The following is a 22,064-nucleotide window of genomic DNA, read 5'->3' as shown; positions in this document are numbered from 1 at the left end:
ATAGTGAAACAAAATAAATGACATTAATGGGAAAGTATTAGGCCTACATAGCCATGGTTACAAGCAAATTATGTGGATTCCAAAGGAGGGTCAAAATAAAAAATGTCACAAATGAAATTTCTAAATATTCTAATATGATCGAATTTGCAAGACAAAATGCTACTATAATTCTTTAGATAAAACACAAAGAAATTATACTTAAAATAATTTAATCCTCTTTACTCGAATTTTGCTCATTGTGCATATTTCTTTTAACAGGCTTAGGATAGTTAAATGCATTACAGCTACAGTACGTCTCTGATTTCTCTCTAATACCATTTATGTTTTCTAGAATTATGCTAAGTGAAAAACAAAGTACACTGTGTTAGTCTCATTTGTTACAACCATGCCCATAATTTACAAGCTGATTATGCAAACCCCATACAAGGGAAATCAAAGAATCCTTAACCACTGTCAAAGAATGGTAAGGTTGCATACATTTTATCAACTATATTTTCCTACCAGTCACCTAAATAGGAGCACCAAAGTGTACAAATTGGCTTTGCTAGTAATTAATAATAAAAAGTTCTATTTTAATATAAATGTAATAAAAGCACTAGGGAGCAATCAAGTGTTCTAAATAAGAGTTGAATGTAACACAAAACAAAATAAAATGGTACAAGAAAATTTAGAACAAAGTCCATTTTCTTTCCTACAATATTTTTTTCATGAAATCTAAGTAAAGTTTTGAAAATTACAAAGCAAAAGATGTCCATTCACCAATATTAATTTTCCCCTCAATGGGACATTCTTCGTTGTTGCTTTAATTAAAAATGTACACACTTTAAAGTTCACAGTTCTACATTTGTGGGGGAAAAGTAAAAAATATTTTGTTCTGTAGATTTTGGGAAATAATAAAACTTCAGAATTTACTTTGTTTCAGGCTGTACAGAATAATAGAGTTGATGCATTTGAACGACTCTATTACAGAAACAATAATTATTTCTACATAAATACATTTCACAGTTCATTTAATTCTCTGAGATACTTTATTACACCAAAATCACTGCATTCTGTTTGGTAACCCTAAAAAGACGGAGGATATATTGAATAAACTAAAATGTTTTCAAATTTATGTGTTAAAACTAAAAAGTGTAAAATAGGTAACAGTTTTTTGTTTTGTTTTAAGATTTATTTATTTATTTATACAAGCACTGGGTACAGTCAGAAGCGCGGGAAGGTGAGAGAATTCACCAGAGCCAGAGCGGGGAGCAGAGCAGGCAGAAGGACCGAAGCACACTGCTGAGGGGAGCAGCGGGCAGCAGGAGAGGTCTGCACGCCATGTGGGACCCTCCTCTGGTGGCCGGGGAGCAGCCGGGGATCGAACCGGCGCTGCAGAGGCTGCGGGCAGATTCGCAACCCAGCGCTCAACTGCTGCGCCACCAGGGAGGCCCTAGGGAACAGTTTCTTAAAATACTGTATTTGTATAGACTCAGCTATGGTGTACCCAAGAAAGTAGCTTACATTAACTACTTTCCTTAACAGTTCACTTCAAAATGTGCAAATACTCATTTAAAAGTAGTTGAGAGAACTGAAATATAACTGTACCCATATAGATTTTCCTCTCCTCCTTTGCTAAGTTCATAGAAGATAATAAAATAAAAAATTAAATTACTCTGTTCTTTATCTGGCCTTTATCATATCCAAATCCATTTATCTAAACCTAAGCATTCTGTAGAAAAATCAGTGGCTAAATCCTAAAGGTCTCTCTTTACCTCACTGCAGAATTTCCCCAGGCTCCATGCTTGTCTGTGAGGATGTTGATAATCTTCTGGATTAGCTGAGTTGCTGTCACATGGTCTCGATATTTAGCTGCTCTTATCAAATGATCACACATCTTCTCATCGTCTCGTTTGTCAGCAGAATACTGAGCACACAGTGACTTGGGAAGAAAAAAAAATCATTAAAACTATAAAACTATGGGGGAAAACTTTAAAAGGTGTTATGAAATAATCTCTAAAATAAATTGAACCAACCAAAATTTTAAATTTTTTTTAATAGAGGCATGTTTTATTTATTTATTTATTTGTTTGTTTGTACATGCACTGGGTACAGTCAGAAGCGCGGGAGGGTGAGAGAATTCACCAGAGCCAGAGCGGGAGCAGAGCAGGCAGAAGGACCGAAGTACACTGCTGAGAGGAGCAGCGGGCGGCAGGAGAGGTCTGCGCGCCATGTGGGACCCTCCTCTGGTGGCCGGGGAGCAGCCGGGGATCGAACCGGCGCCGCTTTTTTTTTTTTTTTTTAATTTTTTTTTTTAATAGACCAACCAAAATTTTAGTTGATTTTATATTCTTCCCTAATTGAAATGACTGAAATGTAGTGAACTGTCAGTACAACATCCCCCAAGAACTTTTTTTAAAAACCGTTCATAAAATAACTCAGAAGCTGTTAATATTTATTAAGCAGTAAACGTGAAGATGCAGAGGCCCACATTACAAGCAGCATTAAGGGGCAACAGCAAATAACTTTAGTAATAGTGGAAAAGAAAAGGGTATAAAATAAGTTTGGAGAGGTAGGCAGGAGATGCATCAATTAGTACTGTGTATTTATGGTAAGAATTTTAGCTTTTATTTTAAAGCAATGGAATACCAATGGAAAGTTTTAAGCAGTGGGGTGATGTGGTCGACTTGTAAATTTACATGATCACTACATCTGGCATTTAGAGAACTTACTGCAGTGGGACAACAGAAGTTAAGCAAGGAGACCTATTATGAGGCCTCTGCAAAGGTCCAGAAAAAAAAAGACAATGTAATTCATGGGTCTACAGTATAGATTACAGATGCTTTGTCAGTGGATGTGCACTATGGCAAAAATGCCTGGAGAGGGGAACCCGACACTTCTATAATGGGAACAATGATGTAAACCAATATTAATAAAAATATTTTTAAAAATTAAAAGAAAATGGTAGCCCACAATAATAAACTGAGTTAGTTCTCAGTACCTTTAGAAGATGTAAAAAAAAACAGTTTGGTCTTTTAAGCCCTAGCTCTGCAAAATGAGCCAACAGCACTAAGTCTATCTTTCAACTTACAAAAAATACAGAATTTCAGGTCACACTCCACAACAACTAAATCAGAATCTGAATTTTAATAAGATCCCCAGGTGATCTGTACATTAAAATTTGAAAAGTGCCACCTTACACATCACCAATTATGCCCAAGAAATTTAGGATTCTTTAGCAATAATCAGACACAAAATAATTGCCTATTTCCAAAGTGCTTCAGTTTTTCTTTTAGGAATTCTGATTGCAGTGGTATCATTTTCTATGATGCTATATTTCCTAGTTAATTCATTGCTTAAAATAAGAAAACAAAGATTACTATAAGCTTGATCCTAAATTATATGCACAAAATCTATTGGACTACATCCATTGCCTCCAAATGAAAGCTCACATATTGATACACATGTATACACAAACTGTTTAGGTAACAAAATTCATACAAATATTAGTATTTAGGATAATTACTAGTGGGATACACATTTTAACTGCCTGTCTTTCCTACTGCATAGTAGTTTGTCACATACTATCTCCAGTACTGCCCTAGCAAGAAAAGGCCCTAACTGTCATAAACCAGTGTGGAAAATAATGATACCAAAAATTATCAACTGACTTAGGAAATGTACTTGAATTAAACGGTGCCATTGAGAGGAAAGCTAAAGAAGTTTGTCACACAATTTCTTCCTTCAACTTAGGGAGTAAAAGATGAAGTACATAATTCCCTGAGTGCCAAAAACTCTTTCTCTAACATACAGGAAGACAGCTAAGGATGATGCCAAAATACAAAGAATGGAGAGGTATGAGAATTACATAAATATAGATCTTAATCTCTTTAAATAAACTTCTGAATATTTAAAATCTTAAAGACCAACCTACCTTTAGACTTTCTGTAAGACTTTTTTTAGACTGGCTTATATGCCAATAGGAATGGTGTTTTTTTGTTCCTGACACTAAAAGCAATCCAACTGATACTGTTGGCATTTATTTAAACGCATAAGGAATCAAATCAAACTGTGTAAAACACTGGGTGAGAGGTATCAAAGATTGAGTTATCATTATAGCTTCTGTCATGGAGAAACACCGATCTGTCTAGATTAGGAAAAGGAAAGTGAAAATAAAAAAAATATATCATTAACTTTAAATCACTGAGGCTAAAAATGGTTTTAAATAAAGAGATTTGAGAAAATGGATACAGATGAACAAACAAATGCTATGAAAAGAAAAAAAATGGAAGACTTTGAGAAGATCAATTATTCTTGGGTAGAAATAAAGACAATCTTGAAGCAAAGGCATGAAAATATGCATCAATCTGGAGAGAAGAAATACAGTTCGACCCACGTGTAGGTGGGAAAAGTAATAGATTGAAGAAATAAAGGACTACAGAATGAGTATTTAAAATGAAGCCACTAAGAATAATAGTATATATATATATTTATATATAAACAGAATATATATGAAAAAACAATTTGGAAAGCAAAAAAAATCCCAAATTAAAGGATCACCCTTGGTATTATCTCCTGTCTTGGGCAACTAACTCACTTTACCTCTCTAGGTCTAAATGTGCTTGTCTGTAAAATGAAAGGTTTACATTAACTCTAAGAATCAGATTGTAAGATCTGAGGTGCCCTCTGAGAGGGTTGTTTCTATACACTGGTGAAGGCAAACTATTTCTCATAGGAAAAAAAGAAAAGTCATGTGAGGAATGAGATTAATTTATAAGAAGTTAAAGGCAAGTGTCAAACTATATTCTTTAAACATCAGTCAAGCCACAGGACAGCTCATTTTATGAAAAATATGCTGGAACAAACAAAAGAAAATGTGACTAAAATGTACTGGAGAGGCAGCAGTTTAACAGAAGGTAACTAAGGAATACTTGTAATAATAATGTCAACTGCTAAATAGTATTTTTAGAGATTCATTCAAGAACTAGATATAATATTCAATAGGTTGGTTCCTTCATATCTGACCCATGTACTCAAACCAACAGGACAAAATGACAGACATTGTGGAATTTTTATACTTTTAACATTTCCTACTATATCCATAACCTGCCATTGTCTAACCTCCTTTAAGGACAGGAAACTTAAATTATTGATGGAAATTAATACTGGCTCATATATTCCCTGAAATGACATAAGCTTTCATATTTAAGTAGTACTAAAATTATCCAAGAAACATTATTTTTATTATATTAGAATAATTAAACATTATCAAATTATATTTTATTAACATTTGATAAACTATTCAAAGTTTGCTTGAAAAAGCATAATTCTAAAAAGAAGAGTCCAAGGTAAGCTAAATAGCAAAATGGTTTAAAGTGGTCTTTAATGGATCCTCCTTTACAATTTAAACAGCAACTTTTCATATCTGACATAAAATCTATAGGTATAAATCACATTAAAGGGCTATTCTTTCCCGATTATCAATCTCTGTCTCATTGTAGAACATTAGAGTCACATCTGACCTTAAAACATGATAAAAGGAAACCAAACAAGAATATTTTGTAAAGCTGTAATGAGTTTGTATCTATTTTTAAATACACTTTAAATGTAGTTGAAACATGTTCTTATTAAAAACCAATAATATATTCTGTGTATAACATATCATTCAAAGTCAAGAACACATGAAGAGTATTTGCTTCATGATGAAACACATGCTACATTTTGGTGGTAGGTATGCATGTCTGAAGTTTGAGTATAGATTCCACCCAGAGACCCTGCTAAAAATGTACCACCTACAAAATTTTTAAAAGGCCAGGTCTAAAATTTTCTTTTTATTTTATTTATTTATGCATACGAGAGCTAGCTGGGGTGTAGGCCAGAGGTGAGCAGGGAAGGATTCACCAGAGACAGAGCGGGAAACAGAACACACAGATTGATTGAAATACACTGCTGAGGAGAGTAGCAGGCAAGACAGGAAAGGACTGCCACAGCATGTGGATAGCTCCCTGGCCAGGAATCAAACTCATGCTGCAGTGGCTGTTGATAGCTTCATAGTGCTGAGACTTAACCCCCTGTGCCACCAGGAAGGCCCAGGTGTAAAATTTTCATGCAACTTACAACATTTTTTGTTTTCCTTTTTTAAGCCACACATGAAGCAGGCAATATAACATACAATACTGGGTTTACAAAACTACCTGAATTTACAAAGAAAAAAGTTAAGAGAGAACAAACATTTCAAATGGGCTTTACTATGATTTTTAAAAAAGCTAAGACTTAGGGCCTCCCTGGTGGCACAAGGGGTTAAGATGCAACCTATGAAGCTATCCTCAGCCAATGCAGCATGAGTTCAATCCCCCGCCAGGGAGCAACCCACATGATGCAGCAGACCTCTTCTGACTCTCCTGCTGCTCAGAACAGTCAATCTGTCTGTTTTGTTCCCCACTGTGTCTCTGGTGAATTCACTCACCCAATGTACCCCATTCTTATACGCCTAAATAAGTCTTGTACCCCCATTATTATATGCATAAGTCTTTAAAAAAAGGTAAGATTTAGTTCCATAAAATTAATAAATGAGATAAATTTCCTTCTTAAAAGAAATTCATTTACTTGTATTAAAAAGAGAAAGTAATAACTAAAGAAAAAACAATTTAGACTGTCCATTTAGAACTCAAGTGATTATTCTAGCTCTTTAAATGTAAATGAAGAAATAAGTATGAATCCACATTTAACCTTTCCTTCCAGATACTTTGTCTCTGACTCGACTATGTGTCCCCTTCATGCAAGCTCACAGGCACACACTTCAAATCAAGTTTGTATCCTCTGTATCCTTCTATATCCTGTATCCTCCTGTCGTCACTCTGACCACCTTCCTTATTGGTCAGATATTTTCCTTTATTATCCTCATTACAAAAAATTGGCATTTTGCCAAACTTTATCCACTGTCCCTTGTCAATATAGCATCCATTCCCACATCACCTACTATTACCAATTTAGATCTAGCTTTCAAATTCTCATGCAATCCAGCTGGTTCCCTAACCTCTGAGCCCACAGTTCTTATCTATAGGAAAATCGCCAATCATCCCAGAAGCACTTAAAATGAAAAATTTAAAAGAACTGAATCTACCATCTTTATTCCAAACAAGCTTATACTTCAAAAGGCAAGATTTTCTATTTTGGTCATCAACAATTTATCAATTTCTCTCATTTTATATCATATCAGTCCATTTTAATGAAAACCTTTTATCACCCTTATCATTGCCCTAATACAGATCTTGACTAGTTCACAAATCATTTCTTCAAATAATCTTCTAATTGTACTCTTATGAACAATCCCATATTCATAATAGAATTTATTTCAGTATACTTATATACTCCACTATACAAAAAGTCTGAGTGTCTAAAATTTTTAACAATTAGGACCAATTTGCTAGTTAGAACTTATGAACTTATCTAAATCAGTAATTTGCTATATTATCTCTTACCATGCTTGCCTACGCATCCTTTATATCAATATACTAAGATAATATGCTACTCCCCAGATATCCTCAGGACATGTTTCAGGGCTAAGAAATATGTTTCTCCTCTAGCTTTTGCATGTAAAACAAGTTTAAAGGTATGTATTGAGAAGGCTAGATTACTAGAATTTGAAGGACACACTATTAGAGAAGAGGAAGTTATATAGAAAAAGAAAGTAATCTAGAGTCCTTTTAATTCTTTAGCTGAATACTAAAAAATATGAAAAATTCCCAAATAATCGGAAGTTAAACAATTATTCTCCAAATAACTTATGGATCAAAGATGAAATCTCATGGAAAATGAAAGATATTTACAGGAATCTGTTAAAGTGAATTTAAAGGAAAATGTATAGTTTTAAATATTATATTAGAAAATATTAAAGAAATTGTACAAATCTTATACTCCTTCAGATGACAGAAACTAGGGAATGGATTGTAACTAACTGCATTATTCATAATAGCTAAAAACTGGAAACAACCTAATTGCTGGCTAAAATGCAAGATTATGAAAAACTAATGGTCTACTTACACAACTGAACACTATGCAGCATTTTTCAATGAAATAGAAATATAACAAATGGAATAAATTTCACAAACATAATGCTGACCTAAAAATGACAAACCAAAACCCATACTTTATTATTCCAGTTATATGAAGTTCAAATACTGGGAAAGAAATTATAATGCTTTTAGAATCACACTTAGGAAAAAAGGGTAATTAAAAGCAAAAGCAAACAGGTAATTACATAAAATTCAGAAAAATAGTTAACGTGGTAAAAGGGTTTGTGTTGAATAGATGCACATGGAAGGTTAATCACAACTACTTTTAGTATTTCAAGAAATGGAGGTAATGAATAAAGTTAAATGCATTTTGTTTCTAGATTTAGGCTTAAATATGATGTTTTATGATAAATAGATTATAAAGCTAATTTTCATGAAGTTTGCCTACGTATTACTGTAAAATAAAAATAAATCTGAAATAACATGGAGAGACCTAGAGAAAATTATGCTCTCCATTGAAGTAATCTAGACAGAAAAAAACCACCATCATAGGATTCCATTCTATATGGTACATAGAGGAAACAAAAAGATTAAATAAATAAAAAGTAAACTTCCCAACTATAATAAATTCCAGTTAAATTTTTAAAACAAAAATCTTTAAACATTATGTAAGTCTCCTAATTTAGTGACATTTTAATTAAGCAATTTAAGTGTCTTGGTTTTAAAAATTTTTTTAACTTTTTTTTTTTTAAAGACACATACTTGTTTTTAAAAATAAATCAAAAAGTAGTGCCACAAGAACTACAAGGATGTATCTCTATTCCACTTCCTCTGTATTTGGTCAGTTATTTTCAACTGAAGTAGTCACTGTTAAAAGATGTAGTTCCTATGTAGTTCCTATGATGTACTATACATCATTAATATATGCCAAGACATACAATACTAATACCTCCTTTCTTTTTCATGGCTACACACAGAGTATTAGATTTTTAATTTACTAAACATACCTTCTGGAAAACAATTTTAAGTATACTATCTTACTTTCTGAGTTGTCTAAAAATCACTTACACTATTAAATTACCTTTCTCATAGAAATTATTTAAAAGGGAAATCACCTTGAGGACAAGTGAAGAAGTGATTTTCAACATTTAACTTTCGGAGGATTTTGCACTTGATTTCTTAACCCAGATTTAAAGTCCAAATATATATATTCAAAAATAGATATATATATTTTCTCCCCCACAGAATTCTTAGAAAGAACCCTGAAGAGGACCAGAAAAATGAACGCTTAAAAACCTCAACAGCAGACGAAAGTCAACCAATGACAATGTGTGACAGCTACCTTTAATTCTGAAGTGATTCCTCTGTCATCCAATGCCTCAAAGTATTGATTTCTCTGAGCATGAAAAAGCCTAAGCCAATGAAACAGATATAGTATCACCCCTCCTGCCCACCCCCGCCAGTCCCATAATGGCATTCAAGGTTAAAACAGGCAGAACACTTATCAAAGTACCTGTTCCATTTCTTATTTTTTAATGTACTGGACACCATTTGTTGGTCTCTTATTCCAACAAACTGCAGTTCTCAAACAATTTTTAAAGAATTTCAGGATATTACAGATTCTAATTTCTTTAGAAAGAAGACGGTAAATTTGTTTTAAAATGCTTTGTACATGGCATTTGTAAAAGCACAGTCAACCCTGAGAAGATTCTATAGTTTCCATTTGCACATCAAATCCGCACACTGTATTACAAATTTGTAATTTTATTACTGGATTAGAGTTACTAATTAAGAAGAAATACCCCACAAAGTTCTTAGACAAATACCACAGCACCTTTCATAAAGACAAGCTGAATTCTTAAACAATGCCTACATATATCCTACATCCATTTGGTAAATAAGGTAAAATGTGTTTAGTATCTGTGATCAATAAAATTAAGATGGAATTTAAATAACAGGTAGAACTAAGCCAAAATAAACATATTTTTAGAAATCACAACATGATGCGGAAATACATCTTCACATAAGATTATATAATTGTACACAAACACAAATGTACAGAGTAGGGAGGGGAGAATCAAGAAACTATTTCTTAATCTTTACATTTTGCTAATCTGAATACAAGCTAGGCAATCTAAACATACCATCTTTCAACTCAACATATCATCCTAACCAGATTTGTCTTTAAAGCACAAAACAGTAGAGGTTCTTATTTGTAGTAGGCTAATAAGATTAAATATATACATATATGTGTGTATATGTATATATAAACCCCTACAATCAGGTAAATCGTATGCTTAAATTTCAAGTAAACCTGGTTCAAGAATAGGAGACATATAAAAAATTATTCAGAACCATGGAGAGTGAAATTAAAGCCTGAATAACTTCACTAAGAAGAAAAAAAGGACTGGTTTAAGATAGAAAAAGAAGGTATTCATTGAATATTTTTAACTAGCTGAGCTTCTTACCTACCATTATTTTTAAATTAATCAAGAAAATTTTTTACACTGAAAAATGATTTGGACAACACTAAGATGACCATATGATTTCATAAATTGAAAATTGAAACAAAGACTTGATATATTTGTAAGGAATATCTTCAGACCCTTTCTTAGAAGAGATTATTCGACAGTTTTAAGTTATCCATCATTCTATCAAGAATATATTTTATATTATTAGAATATAATGAAGACAATAATGAAGAAAAAATACTTTTGCTTTGGATTTAATGTGACCAGCACTGCTGACAGGAAGAAGTCAACTTTACCTATGCTTATAGTTCCTTTGTTTTGTCGACTTTCCCACCTTTAATGGAGTACCCAATAATACACTTTCACTTTCAGAAGCTGGAGAAGCATCTGTTGGACTTTCAAACCAATGCAGAAACTTCAGTTCATTTTTAAGTGGCTTTTCCTTGCCCCAACAATGATAGCTCCTTTAGTTTCACAAAAAAATAACCTGAAAATCATGATTTCTGTGTGTCTGCATGTACAAGTACCTTATATAGGTATGAATATGATCTGTTCAAAAGTTACCTATTGAACAAGAACAGAAAATGCAGTGAGTCCCACCTTTTAAACTGGCCAGTATCAAAAAGCTAAAACAGAAAGTGAGACAAGTGAAAACATATCCTGAATAAAATCTAGAGCAACAGTACATACCAGACTAAATAAACCAGACTTTAGAAATATACTGAGAAATACTGTGCAGATACAGTACACTTACCAGAACATGCATGGTAATAAGGGGTGGGAATATGACTTAAGGAATTTAAGTGATTAGAAATTTTTTAAACAGATTTATTTATTTATACAAGCACTGGGTACAGTCAGAAGCATGGGAGGGTGAGAGAATTCACCAGAGCCAGAGCGGGGAGCAGAGCAGACAGACTGACGAAGCACACTGCTGAGGGGAGCAGTGGGCAGAAGGAGAGGTCTGCGCACCATGTGGGACCCTCCTCCGGTGGCCGGGGAGCAACCAGGGATCGAACCAGCGCTGCAGAGGTTGCGTGCAGCTTTGCAACCCAGCACTCAAACGCTGTGCCACCGGAGGGCAGGGGGACCCTAAGTGATTAGAAATTTGATGAGCACAGGGTCAATGATCCTGAAAAGGGGTAAGGAATAACGATTAGGTTGTCAGAAAAGTCATGACATATTTTTTCTGTTTTCTATGCAAAAATGCATCATGACTTTTCTGACAAACCAATAATATTCTTCTCTCTCTTAGCCTGGAAGCAGGTGGGCCTGGACTCTAAAGAGGAATGTGAGCAAAGTAACTCTAATGCGGGAGAACTGATCTAGTCCCTGCAACAAGGCTAAGGGAGACGGGCAGAAAAGAGGTCAGGAAAGGGTCAAGAGAAAATCTCCCATGCAGAAGCAATGGCCTGTGAATTTTAGGGTATGCACCATCCAGCACTGGGTTTTATTTTCTTTTTCTGCACTGTGATGCCCTCTGTCATTCCTAGATTACATCTACGCTTTGGGAAACAGGACAAAGAAAAAAGTTACTTCTTGAAAAAGTCACTTGTACAATAATAAGAGGTTTTAACCTACACAGGTCTGACATAGCAGTCATCTGATCAAGGCCCAGAGGACAAGGTCAGAGTCCCAGAAGAACCATGGGACATACAAGAATTCCCTGGAAATTCTCAATTATAATAGAAAAATGCTCTCTCTTTTTTATTAACAGTAACATCTGCATTACTGAATACTCAATATGGACTCACAGTAACAGGCATTTTACAATCATCATTTTCCATTTCTCTTCACAAAATAACTGTAAGAAAGAATAACTACTAGAGAATTATATAGAGCAAATCAAGTCAGAAAGATGAACTACTGAACCATTTCACATAGGTCAGTAAAATAAGGAATCAAAGCAGAGGCAATAATAAAGCAAAATAAGTATAAACTAGCAGGTACTTATCAAAGTGAATTTTCTGAGACTAAGAGGGAGCAGGGAAGGAGAAAGAGCCAAAGGAGAAGGTAGTTGGGGATTAAAATATATATAAAAATAAAAATAGAGACAGAAATCCAAGGCTAAGGGATGAGAAAAATAAAGATGCTATCCATTGGGTGGGGGGGAGAGTACACAGGGTGGGGGGAGTGGAATAGGAAGAGGTTTAATAGCCAAAATGTGCAAGGAACTCATATAACTCAATAGCAAAAATACAAACAACCTAATAAATAATGGGCAAAGGACTTGCATATTTTTTGATGAAGATATACAAATGGCCAACAACTACATGAAAAGGTGTTCAATATCACCATTCATCAGGGAAATGCAGATCTATGAACTCTATGAAATAAACTCTGAAATAAAGTTTGGAAGGTCCTCAAGAAATTAGAATCAGAACTACACTATGATCACCAATCTCATTTCTTCATATGCAATCAAAATACATCACTATCTGAAAGTGGTATTTGGACTCCCATATTCATTGTACCAATATTCAAAATAGACACTTTACGGAAACAATCTAAGTATCCAATGACAGATGAATGGATAAACAAAATGTAGGGTGTGTGTGTGTGTGTGTGCATGTGTGTGTGTGTTTACGCCCTGGAAAAACAAACACACACACACACAAATTTAATTAACTAGAAGATAAAGAGTGGTGAAAAGGAAGATACTGATCTAAGGGTACAAACTTCAAGTTATAAGATGAATAAATTCTGATGTAAAACACACTGACTATAATTAATAAAAATGTATTATGTATAGTTCACCATTGAACAACACGAGCCTCCCTGGTGCTGCAGGTGTTAAAGACACAGCTCTGTCAAGCTATCTTAAGCAGCCAGGGAGCTGACCCACATGACCTCTCCTGTGTCGCCTATCGCTCCCCTCAGCAGTGTATTTCAGTAGATCCACCTGTTCTGCTCCCTACTCTGTCTCTGGTGAATCCTCTCACTCCTCATCAAAATGGTATATTTAAGCACAAAGACAGTATCACAGTTACCAGTGAAACACCAACCTGAGTCAGTAAAAAGAAAACTATACCCACTACTGTTTTTTAACATTACACTAGTGATCTTACATATAAGTGGAATCTAAAAACAAACAAACAAAAAAAGCTGAACTCAGTAAAAGGAAAAATGGCAATAATAAAACTTTAGCTAAAAGAATCTGGCAGCTGTAACTACTATTATTATTCAAAATAACTTAATGATTACATAAGATAAAGCAATTAGAAGAACAAAAATTGCAAATAAGAAAAAACTACCAACATCTAAAATGGTATGATTGCATTGCTGAAAGCCATATGAAAATAGTTTTTTTGCCAGACAGTTAACTAGCCTTCTATAAACAAAACTAGACACAGGAATTTTAAAAAGCTATTTTAAAGTCAGTGAGGGGAAGGAGGATTATAGTTCTACAGTAGTGAAAAAACATTTTAAAGCCATGATAGTTTTTAAATGTTTGACACCTAGACATGAAATCACAGACTGATAGGGAAAAAAGGAACATTAAGGACTAGACCCCAAAATATACAGGCATTTAGTTGGTAACAGTATCAACTCAACTCAGGAGAATATTTGGAGTATGTATAGGAATAGGTGTAAACAGTATAGGGAACACTAGGTTGTCATACAAAATAGAGTTGTATCAGTTTATCCTAAGACAAATTCCTATATAAAATATTTAAATTAAAAGTAAAACTGTACAAAGACAAGAATAAATATAGAGGAATTCCTTTATAATCTATGCGTGGATAGATCTTTCCAACTAGCAACCAGAATTTCAGAAGTCATAAAAGAAAATATTCATACATTCAACAACAGAAACATTTTCTTAAAAACTACTGCTGATGAAGTACAAAAAAAATCCACTATAACTAAGTCAACTCGTTGGTAAATATGTTCATGATATGTTATCAAAGGCTGATTTCTTTTTTTTAAATAGAGGCATGATTTATTTATTTATTATATTTGTTTATACATGCACTGGGTACAGTCAGAAGCGCGGAGGGTGAGAGAATTCACCAGAGCCAGAGTGGGGAGCAGAGCAGGCAGAAGGACTGAAGTACACTGCTGAGGGAGCATGGCAAGGGGTCTGCGCACCATGGGGATCCTCTGGTGAGCAGGGATTGAACCGCGCCGCAGAGGCAGCTTCGCAACCCAGCGCTCAACCGCTGCGCCACAGGCCCTGATTTCTTAATATATGTACCGCTTCTGCAAATCAAGAGAGAAAATCACTCCAACAGAACAGGCAAATGATAAAGTCTCAGAATAGGAAGGGAAAGACTCCAACATAAACAAGCTCACTCATAAAAAAGAGAAATGTAAGTCAAAACTATACTCAGAAACACAAATTAAAACTACATACTACCATGTACAGTCAATGAATGATAAAAATCAAAAAGTTCGTAACGCACTCAGTGAGGCAACAGATGCTCAATGCACTGCTGATGGGAATATAAAAGATCACCACGAAATGTTAGTAAATTTAAAAAGCAAAATATAAAACATTAAGGACAATATGCAAGCATTTGTATAGGAAAGGGGAGATGGAACATATAATCTTATTTGCATGTATGTGTATAAAGAAACCCTGAAAGAATTCACAAGAAACTGACATTTTCCTACAAGGGTGAGGACGTTAGAAGGAGAGTTTTTACTATCTTCCTTGTAGTATAATTTTTTAGTGTAAATTACCTTCCGAAGAAATACAAAAATTTTTATTTCAATATTATCTTCTACATAGAAGTTTTAAAGTTGACATTATTTGAGACTGCTAAAACAGCACAAAACATTGAAAGTATTAATTTGAAAACACTTGAGCTATGGGTAAAAAAAAAAATTAGCACTGTAGAGAGAGATGAAACTAGAGGAGAATTAAAAGGACTAAATGCTATCAGAAAAGGACTGTGTGAAAAAGACAAGCTCAGAAAACATTTCAAAATGGAGAGATGGCCATCAGAGTCAAATGATGTCTAAAGATCAAGGGAGAAGAGGAATGAAAAAAGAACCACCGGATAGGATAATTCAATTATTAGTGCTATTCAAGAGAACTTTTTTTATTTATTCTAGATTTGGAGATGAAAAAGGAGAGAAGTCAGGCTACTAGACAAAGTAAAGACAAGACACCATTCCAGCAAGAAAAAAAGAATTAAAAGTCTAGCATAAGTGAAAGTGAAAATGGAAGCTTGAGAATTCTAAGAGTAATTAAACACATTCAGTACATAAAAAAATCTATACAAAGAAATATAGTATACCAGTGCTGAGAAACTACAATATGCTTCGAGATAGCTTATTAGAGAGGAGAAAAGATAAAACTCCCAACACATTCAAAATAATGCATACCTTTTAAAAGAAAACCAAAGAGGGTAGTCAGTGATTATAAAGTTTATCAATGCCAACAAGTAAAAATAACACCTTTCAATCAAAACTACTTTGTTAAGAGTAAACTGCCTATTTTATACTTAATAAAGGCTCAGACCTGAAAGTTCATGGTATTCTGGACACAGGTATCAAAGCAGATCTCACAAGTAACAGAGGTGCATCATCTAAGGATCTTTTTCACATTAAGAATCCTATTAGAAAGAAAACACTAAAAGGTAATTGAATTTCCCTCAGTTATCTTCATCTCTGTCAGCTCCTGCTACAATAACTTACTCTCCAGAGCAGAGATAACTCAATTCTGTCCAGCAAGCATATGTTATGAATCTCCAAAGCAAACTTGTCTAAATCATTCTGGTCTTCTATCAAGGTTGACTGTGAATATGAACTCTGACAGAAAGCAAACAAATTTATTTTTATCTTTTCAATAATTCACTTCTTCATGCTTTGATGGAAGAAATCATGAGACAAATATATGATGTGCAGTTATGTTATAGTCTGCTGAAATGGTTTCAGTGACTTAAATAAAACAACTTAATCATTCTTAAACACAAAAATAGTATCAATGTGTACTAGAATTGGCAAAGTTTCAATTTGTTTATACAGTCATTGCTAAGAGTTTGTGGTTCAAGCAAAAAAAGTACTATTAACAACATGCTACTCATGATCTCACAAATACTATTTCAACTATTTTAAACTCGATCATTAGTGATCATTAGCAATATTCAAAAGAATGTTTCATAAAACATACTTTAGAAAATAAAATTCTAGAAAATTCATTTGCATAAAAAGTATCAATAAAATAACTTTATAGTTCTTACCAGGAAATGTACTTCCTATTTATATTTTGAACCAGCATTTCATAACAGAGATGGAAAACAAAAAAACTTAATGAAAAATAAAGGGTAATAGTATCAAAAATATTCTACTATTATTTCTTTTAAAGATTTATTTATTCATTTATTTATACAAGCACTGGGTACAGTCAGAAGCGCAGGAGGGTGACAAAATTCACCAGAACCAGAGCCGGGAACAGAACAGGCAGACTGTCGAAATACACTGCTGAGGGGAGCAGAGGGCACGGCAGAAGAGGTCTGCGTGCCATGTGGGACCCTCACCGGCAGCCGGGGATCGAACCGACAGTGCAGAGGCTGCAGGCAGCTTCACAACCCTGCGCTTAACTGCTGCGCCACTGGGGAGGCCCTCCATGTATGTCATTTTAATCTTCACAATGCACTTTTGATCAAAGTTTCATTATAACCACTTTACAGAAGGTAAACTAAAGCTCAGGAGTTATTCCCCAAACTTTTCAAGTAATAAATTGTGGAGCCCAGGATCTGAATGTGCACTCTAATTCCAAGTTCCTGCTATAAAGTTGTTAACAAAGTTTCAAATTAAAGTTACAACAAAACACTAGACAGATCTAGAATCTAGCCAACAATCCTCCTTGAAATTTTTTTAATGTAATGTGTGCTAATTTGTACTTTAAAGTTAGAACTACTTAGTCTTTCATTTCAAGCACAATCAACCCCTCCTACGTAGGTTTACTCTAGGTATTTAATTCTTTTTAATGCAGTTGTAAACAGGATTGTTTTCTTGTTTCTCTTCAAGTTCATTTGCATATAGGAAGGAAAATAATGTTTGTATATTGTCATTTTTTAGGTCTAGACTGCAACAGGATGAGAAAAAGAAAAGCAAAAAAATTACAAAGGGACTACATAAAACTAAAAAGCTTCCACACAGTGAAATAAACTATCAGTAAAGAAAGAATTAGCATCAAAATAAAAAGACTATCAGTTGAATGAAAGAATATATTTAAACATCACCCATCTGACATGGGGGTAATATCCAAGATTTTCCATGAACTCTTAACTGAAAAACAAAATGTCCAATCAAACCATGGGCACAAGAGCTAAATGAACACTTCTGCAAGGAAGAAATACAGATAGATAATGGGCACATGATAAAATGTTCATCATCACTATCTATCAGGGAAAACCAAATCAAAACCACAATGACATACAATTTCACATCTGTGAGAATGGCTCACATCAAAATACCAGACACAAGTGTTGGCAAGGGTGTGGAGCAAAAGTAAATGCTATCCACTGATGGTAAGAATATAGACTGGTCTAGTTCCTATGGAAAACAGTATGGAGCTTTCTCAAAATATTAAAAATAGAACTACCATACAATACAGCAATTCCACTCCTAGGTATCTATCCAAACAATACAAAAACACAATATATACACTTCCATTGTTTAATACAGCTCTATTCACAAAAAGCAAGTTATGGAAGTAGATTAAAGGGAGTAGATTTAAAAGGATTTAGTATATACACACAATGGAAAACAACTCTGCTATAATAAAAGAAGGCACCTGAGGGGATTATGCTAAGCAAAATGAGTCAGGAAAAAAAACAAACACTGGATGGTCTCACCATATATATGCATTATAGAGAAAGAAACAAAGGTCCAGACTGAAAATAAACCCTAGATGTCTGACTGTAAAACTGAGAATACTAGCAGTGGGGTGGGGGAGGTAGGGAAGGGAGCCAAGTGGGTGGGAAGGAGGCGCAAAATGGCCCAAGGTAGACTCTGGGTGCCCAGGCTGGTAGGTATGATGTGACAATGGACTTCTGAGGAAGGTGTCAACTTCACCTTTGAATCACATATAAAGTGTCATAAGCCAGTGTTTCTTCAATCAAAATTTTAAAAAATATTCTTCTAAAACATCTTGAAGATCTTGTATTTTACTAAGGAACTGCCCTCTATTGTGAAATCTGACACATATCAAATTTATATTTAAATTAAAATTTAAAATTGGTATTTTAGAATCAGTTAATGTTCAATAACAAAGTGAATTATTCACTGTACTAACTACTAAATCTAGCCTACAAAATGGCACTTTCAAGGAATTAAAATTACGTGGATACCCTATGTTTTACGCGTGAGGAAACACAAATGAACAGAAAATGCCAACAAATTTTTCAGCAGCTGGAAACGCTAAATTTAATTACTGAAGAGAAATCATGCAGAGAAGCTGGCTGCTAAAAAAGATTTACAAAAATGCAGGAAGTCATGTAAAAATATCAAGAAATTTGCAGTATCCAATTATAATCATAAACACAGATTTGAAGAATACATGGATGTTATGCATTCTCCCCCAAAATATATAGTGTAAGAATAAACTACTATAGCGTTAGCCCAACAACAAAATATTTAAAAATATATTTAAACAAAGATTTACTATTCTTTAAAAGGTTATTAATTTATATGGAATATGAAACATAAAAAGGCCAGACCACTTTTATAAGATGAATCAAAACACTGGTGAGGCTAAGTGAATTAAACCATGAACATTTTCTATTAAAACAATGGTTGAAGAATTTTACATGTCTCTACATAATAAATTTGACAAAAATTTTATTTATTCTACAACTTGTGATTTCAACTCTTAGAATATATAGTAATACATAGATAAGTCTATAAATACAAGGGGAACTCTTGTTTATATATATATATGTATCAGAACCTTGATAGATATTCTAAAAATATGCATTTTATATATTTTTAAATTAATGTTTCATATATCACCCGAAATTTTCAAAATTTTCTTTCAGTTTTCATGTTTTTTTATTTTGGTCCTACAAATGTGTACTTTGTCCATGTCTAGTTTATCAATCTAGTTCTTTCCAAAAAGGGCTGAAAATTGTTTTTCTGAGGTCTTTAAGAATTGCCACTGCAAATTTTACTATGACTAGATCAGAATGTTTCTATTTTATTTAACATAAAACAAGTCTGTGAATAAGTGCTTAATATCAAATAAAGCAAATTGGAAAGCATGAATAAATTTTAAACTTAGAAATTATTGTTCAAATACAATAAATTAAGAACAAAATTTAAATAAAGAATATGCAACAAACCCTTTGAATATTAAATAGGAAAAAATGATTATTCATAAAATAACAAAAATGAAACGTTATGCACAAAACAACAGGTTAAGACCACTATTCAGAATAATATTCACATCTTCACTTGTTTCACTACTTAAAAGGAGCTGAGTCTAAACATTCAATTAAACAAGGAAAAAAGGGAAATAAAATGAATACAAGGAGAGAAAAATAGTAATTCCCAAAAGGTGCAAATGAATTCGAAAACAATTAACTGGTCAATAAATAAGTTCAAAGACTTCACTCTGAAAAATTTTCAATAAAAAGGTTAATCTATATACCTTACGACATTAATATATAATGCAAAATTTAACATCACCTATACTCATAACTTAGAATTCTAAACTTAGAATTAGTTATTAGCTAAAAAATATTCTCCCTGCTAGTATTTATTTATATAAAAGAACCTAAAAAATATTATTAACATTCAGCATTATTTCTACTGTTTCATAGTCCAGCTGTTTATTTACAATGATGTACACCTAAAATATGTCATAATTCAATGTAACTTCAATAGAAAATTATTTTTAAAAAACCTGAAACTATTGCAACAATGACAGGATGAAAAGAAATATAAAAGAAATAAATTCTAGAATGTAATTGTCCTTTCTAAGAAAAGAACAGCAGTTTTCACAACCAGAAGAGCTATCACCTGAATGAACCTTGAAACATGCTAAGTAGAAGTCAGTCACAAAACACCATATACTGACTGTATGACACCAGGATTCCAATTATATAAAATGACCAAAATAGACAAATCTATATAGAAAGTAAATTAATAGTTTTCTAAGGGTGGGGGAATTAGGGTGACCTGTGATTGGTACAGGGGTTTCTTTTTAAGGTGATGAAAATATTCTAAAATTGTGCTGATGGTGGTACAAGTTGGTATTCAAAAAGTCGCTGAATTACAGAGCATGAGGAATATCTCTCATTAAATCTGCATTTTTAACTTCTGTTGTACTTTTAACTTTTATCTTTTTAACTTTTAACTTTTCTATAACCTTTGTGTCCAAAACCAGAGAGACTTAGACAACTGTAACATGTAATTCCTGAATGGATGACTGTTAGATGAAGCTAATGATGACATTTTTAAATAAATAGGGGGGATCTAAATAAAGACTAGGTATTAGAAGACATTAATGAATTATTTTCACTCATTTCTGCAAGTGGTAATGATATAACTATATAGGAAAATATCCTAATGTTTTGGAGATTCATGTTAAAGCATTAAGTGTTCAATTGTCATGAAATTTATAATTTACTTAAGCACAAGTAAAAAAGAATTTAAACACATTGTCCAAATTTTAAGTTGTTAAATCAAGTTGATGAGTGTTCATTATACTGTTTCTTATACTTTCATTTATTTAAATTTACACTAAAATATCAAAAACATGAAAGAGTTTCCAAAAGTTTTATTATATACACTTTACAAATTAGAAAAAGCAGTTAAGAAAAAAGCAAAAATACACAAAATTTTAAAAATTGGGATGATGTTCATGAAATTTACTACAAAGGACTGTTACATTTATTTTGTACTTGTTAAGAGCTTAGATAAACAAGTGGTGTTATAGAAGTATATGTTAATTTAAAACTTCTTACATAGTTAATTGGCCAAAAAAAAGTTCACTTTTTGAAAAATATTATTTGCTAAAGTGATAAAATACTTGAATTCTTCATATCAAAGAAAAAGATATACATTGCTATTGTAAGAATTAATCAAGGAGAAGGAAGGGAATAGGATAGGATATTGGATGGGAGTTTCCATGGAGGGTGTGTACACATGGAGGTATAAAAATGTACCTCAAAGTCATATCTATATGTGAAGAACTGACAAATTAATAAAACTAAGGGTTGTCGTGGTTCTTAGCTCATAAAAAAGACATATTTTGAATAGTTCATATGGCACATTCATTGACATTAGGAGTTCTACTCCACGGTAGATGAAATTCAAAAGAGTATCAGTTAGAAAATATAAGAAATTCTTACTGAAGTTAATTTTAACTCACAGATTCCTAAAAACGAAATTATTATTTGACAATCATGATCATATACTTTACACATATAACATTAGTTTAAACAAACCAAAACTATAATAGGTAAGTTTCTGAAACAAAGTAATTATCACAAATTGTGTAAATCCACACACATTATGCAAGCCAAGTTCAATGTTAGAGACAAGGTCCAATGTTTTGCACAATTTAGTTATTTTAATAAACATTCTGCTTACACTGTAAGAGTCAAAACTAAAAGTAAACATATACACCTAATCAATGATC

General features: G+C 33.1%; 1 protein-coding gene across 4 annotated transcripts in view; it reads right to left on the bottom strand.

The window, feature by feature from the left end:
* The window catches only part of LRBA (LPS responsive beige-like anchor protein), a 493,454-nt gene that overhangs the window by 293,750 nt on the left and 177,640 nt on the right, over window positions 1-22,064 (bottom strand). For all 4 annotated transcript variants that reach the window (XM_037497443.2, XM_037497442.2, XM_037497444.2 and 1 more), the window contains one exon: window positions 1,755-1,921. In XM_037497443.2, coding sequence (XP_037353340.1) covers window positions 1,755-1,921 — 167 coding nt within the window. The remainder of the gene's footprint in view (window positions 1-1,754; window positions 1,922-22,064) is intronic.

Source organism: Talpa occidentalis, unplaced genomic scaffold (assembly GCF_014898055.3).
Source record: "Talpa occidentalis isolate TD23 unplaced genomic scaffold, MPIMG_talOcc4v2.1 talOcc4.8, whole genome shotgun sequence".
Classification (NCBI taxonomy): Eukaryota; Metazoa; Chordata; class Mammalia; order Eulipotyphla; family Talpidae; genus Talpa; species Talpa occidentalis.
The sequence above is the reverse complement of the archived record's forward strand: the minus strand, read 5'-3'. Positions and strand labels throughout refer to the sequence as shown.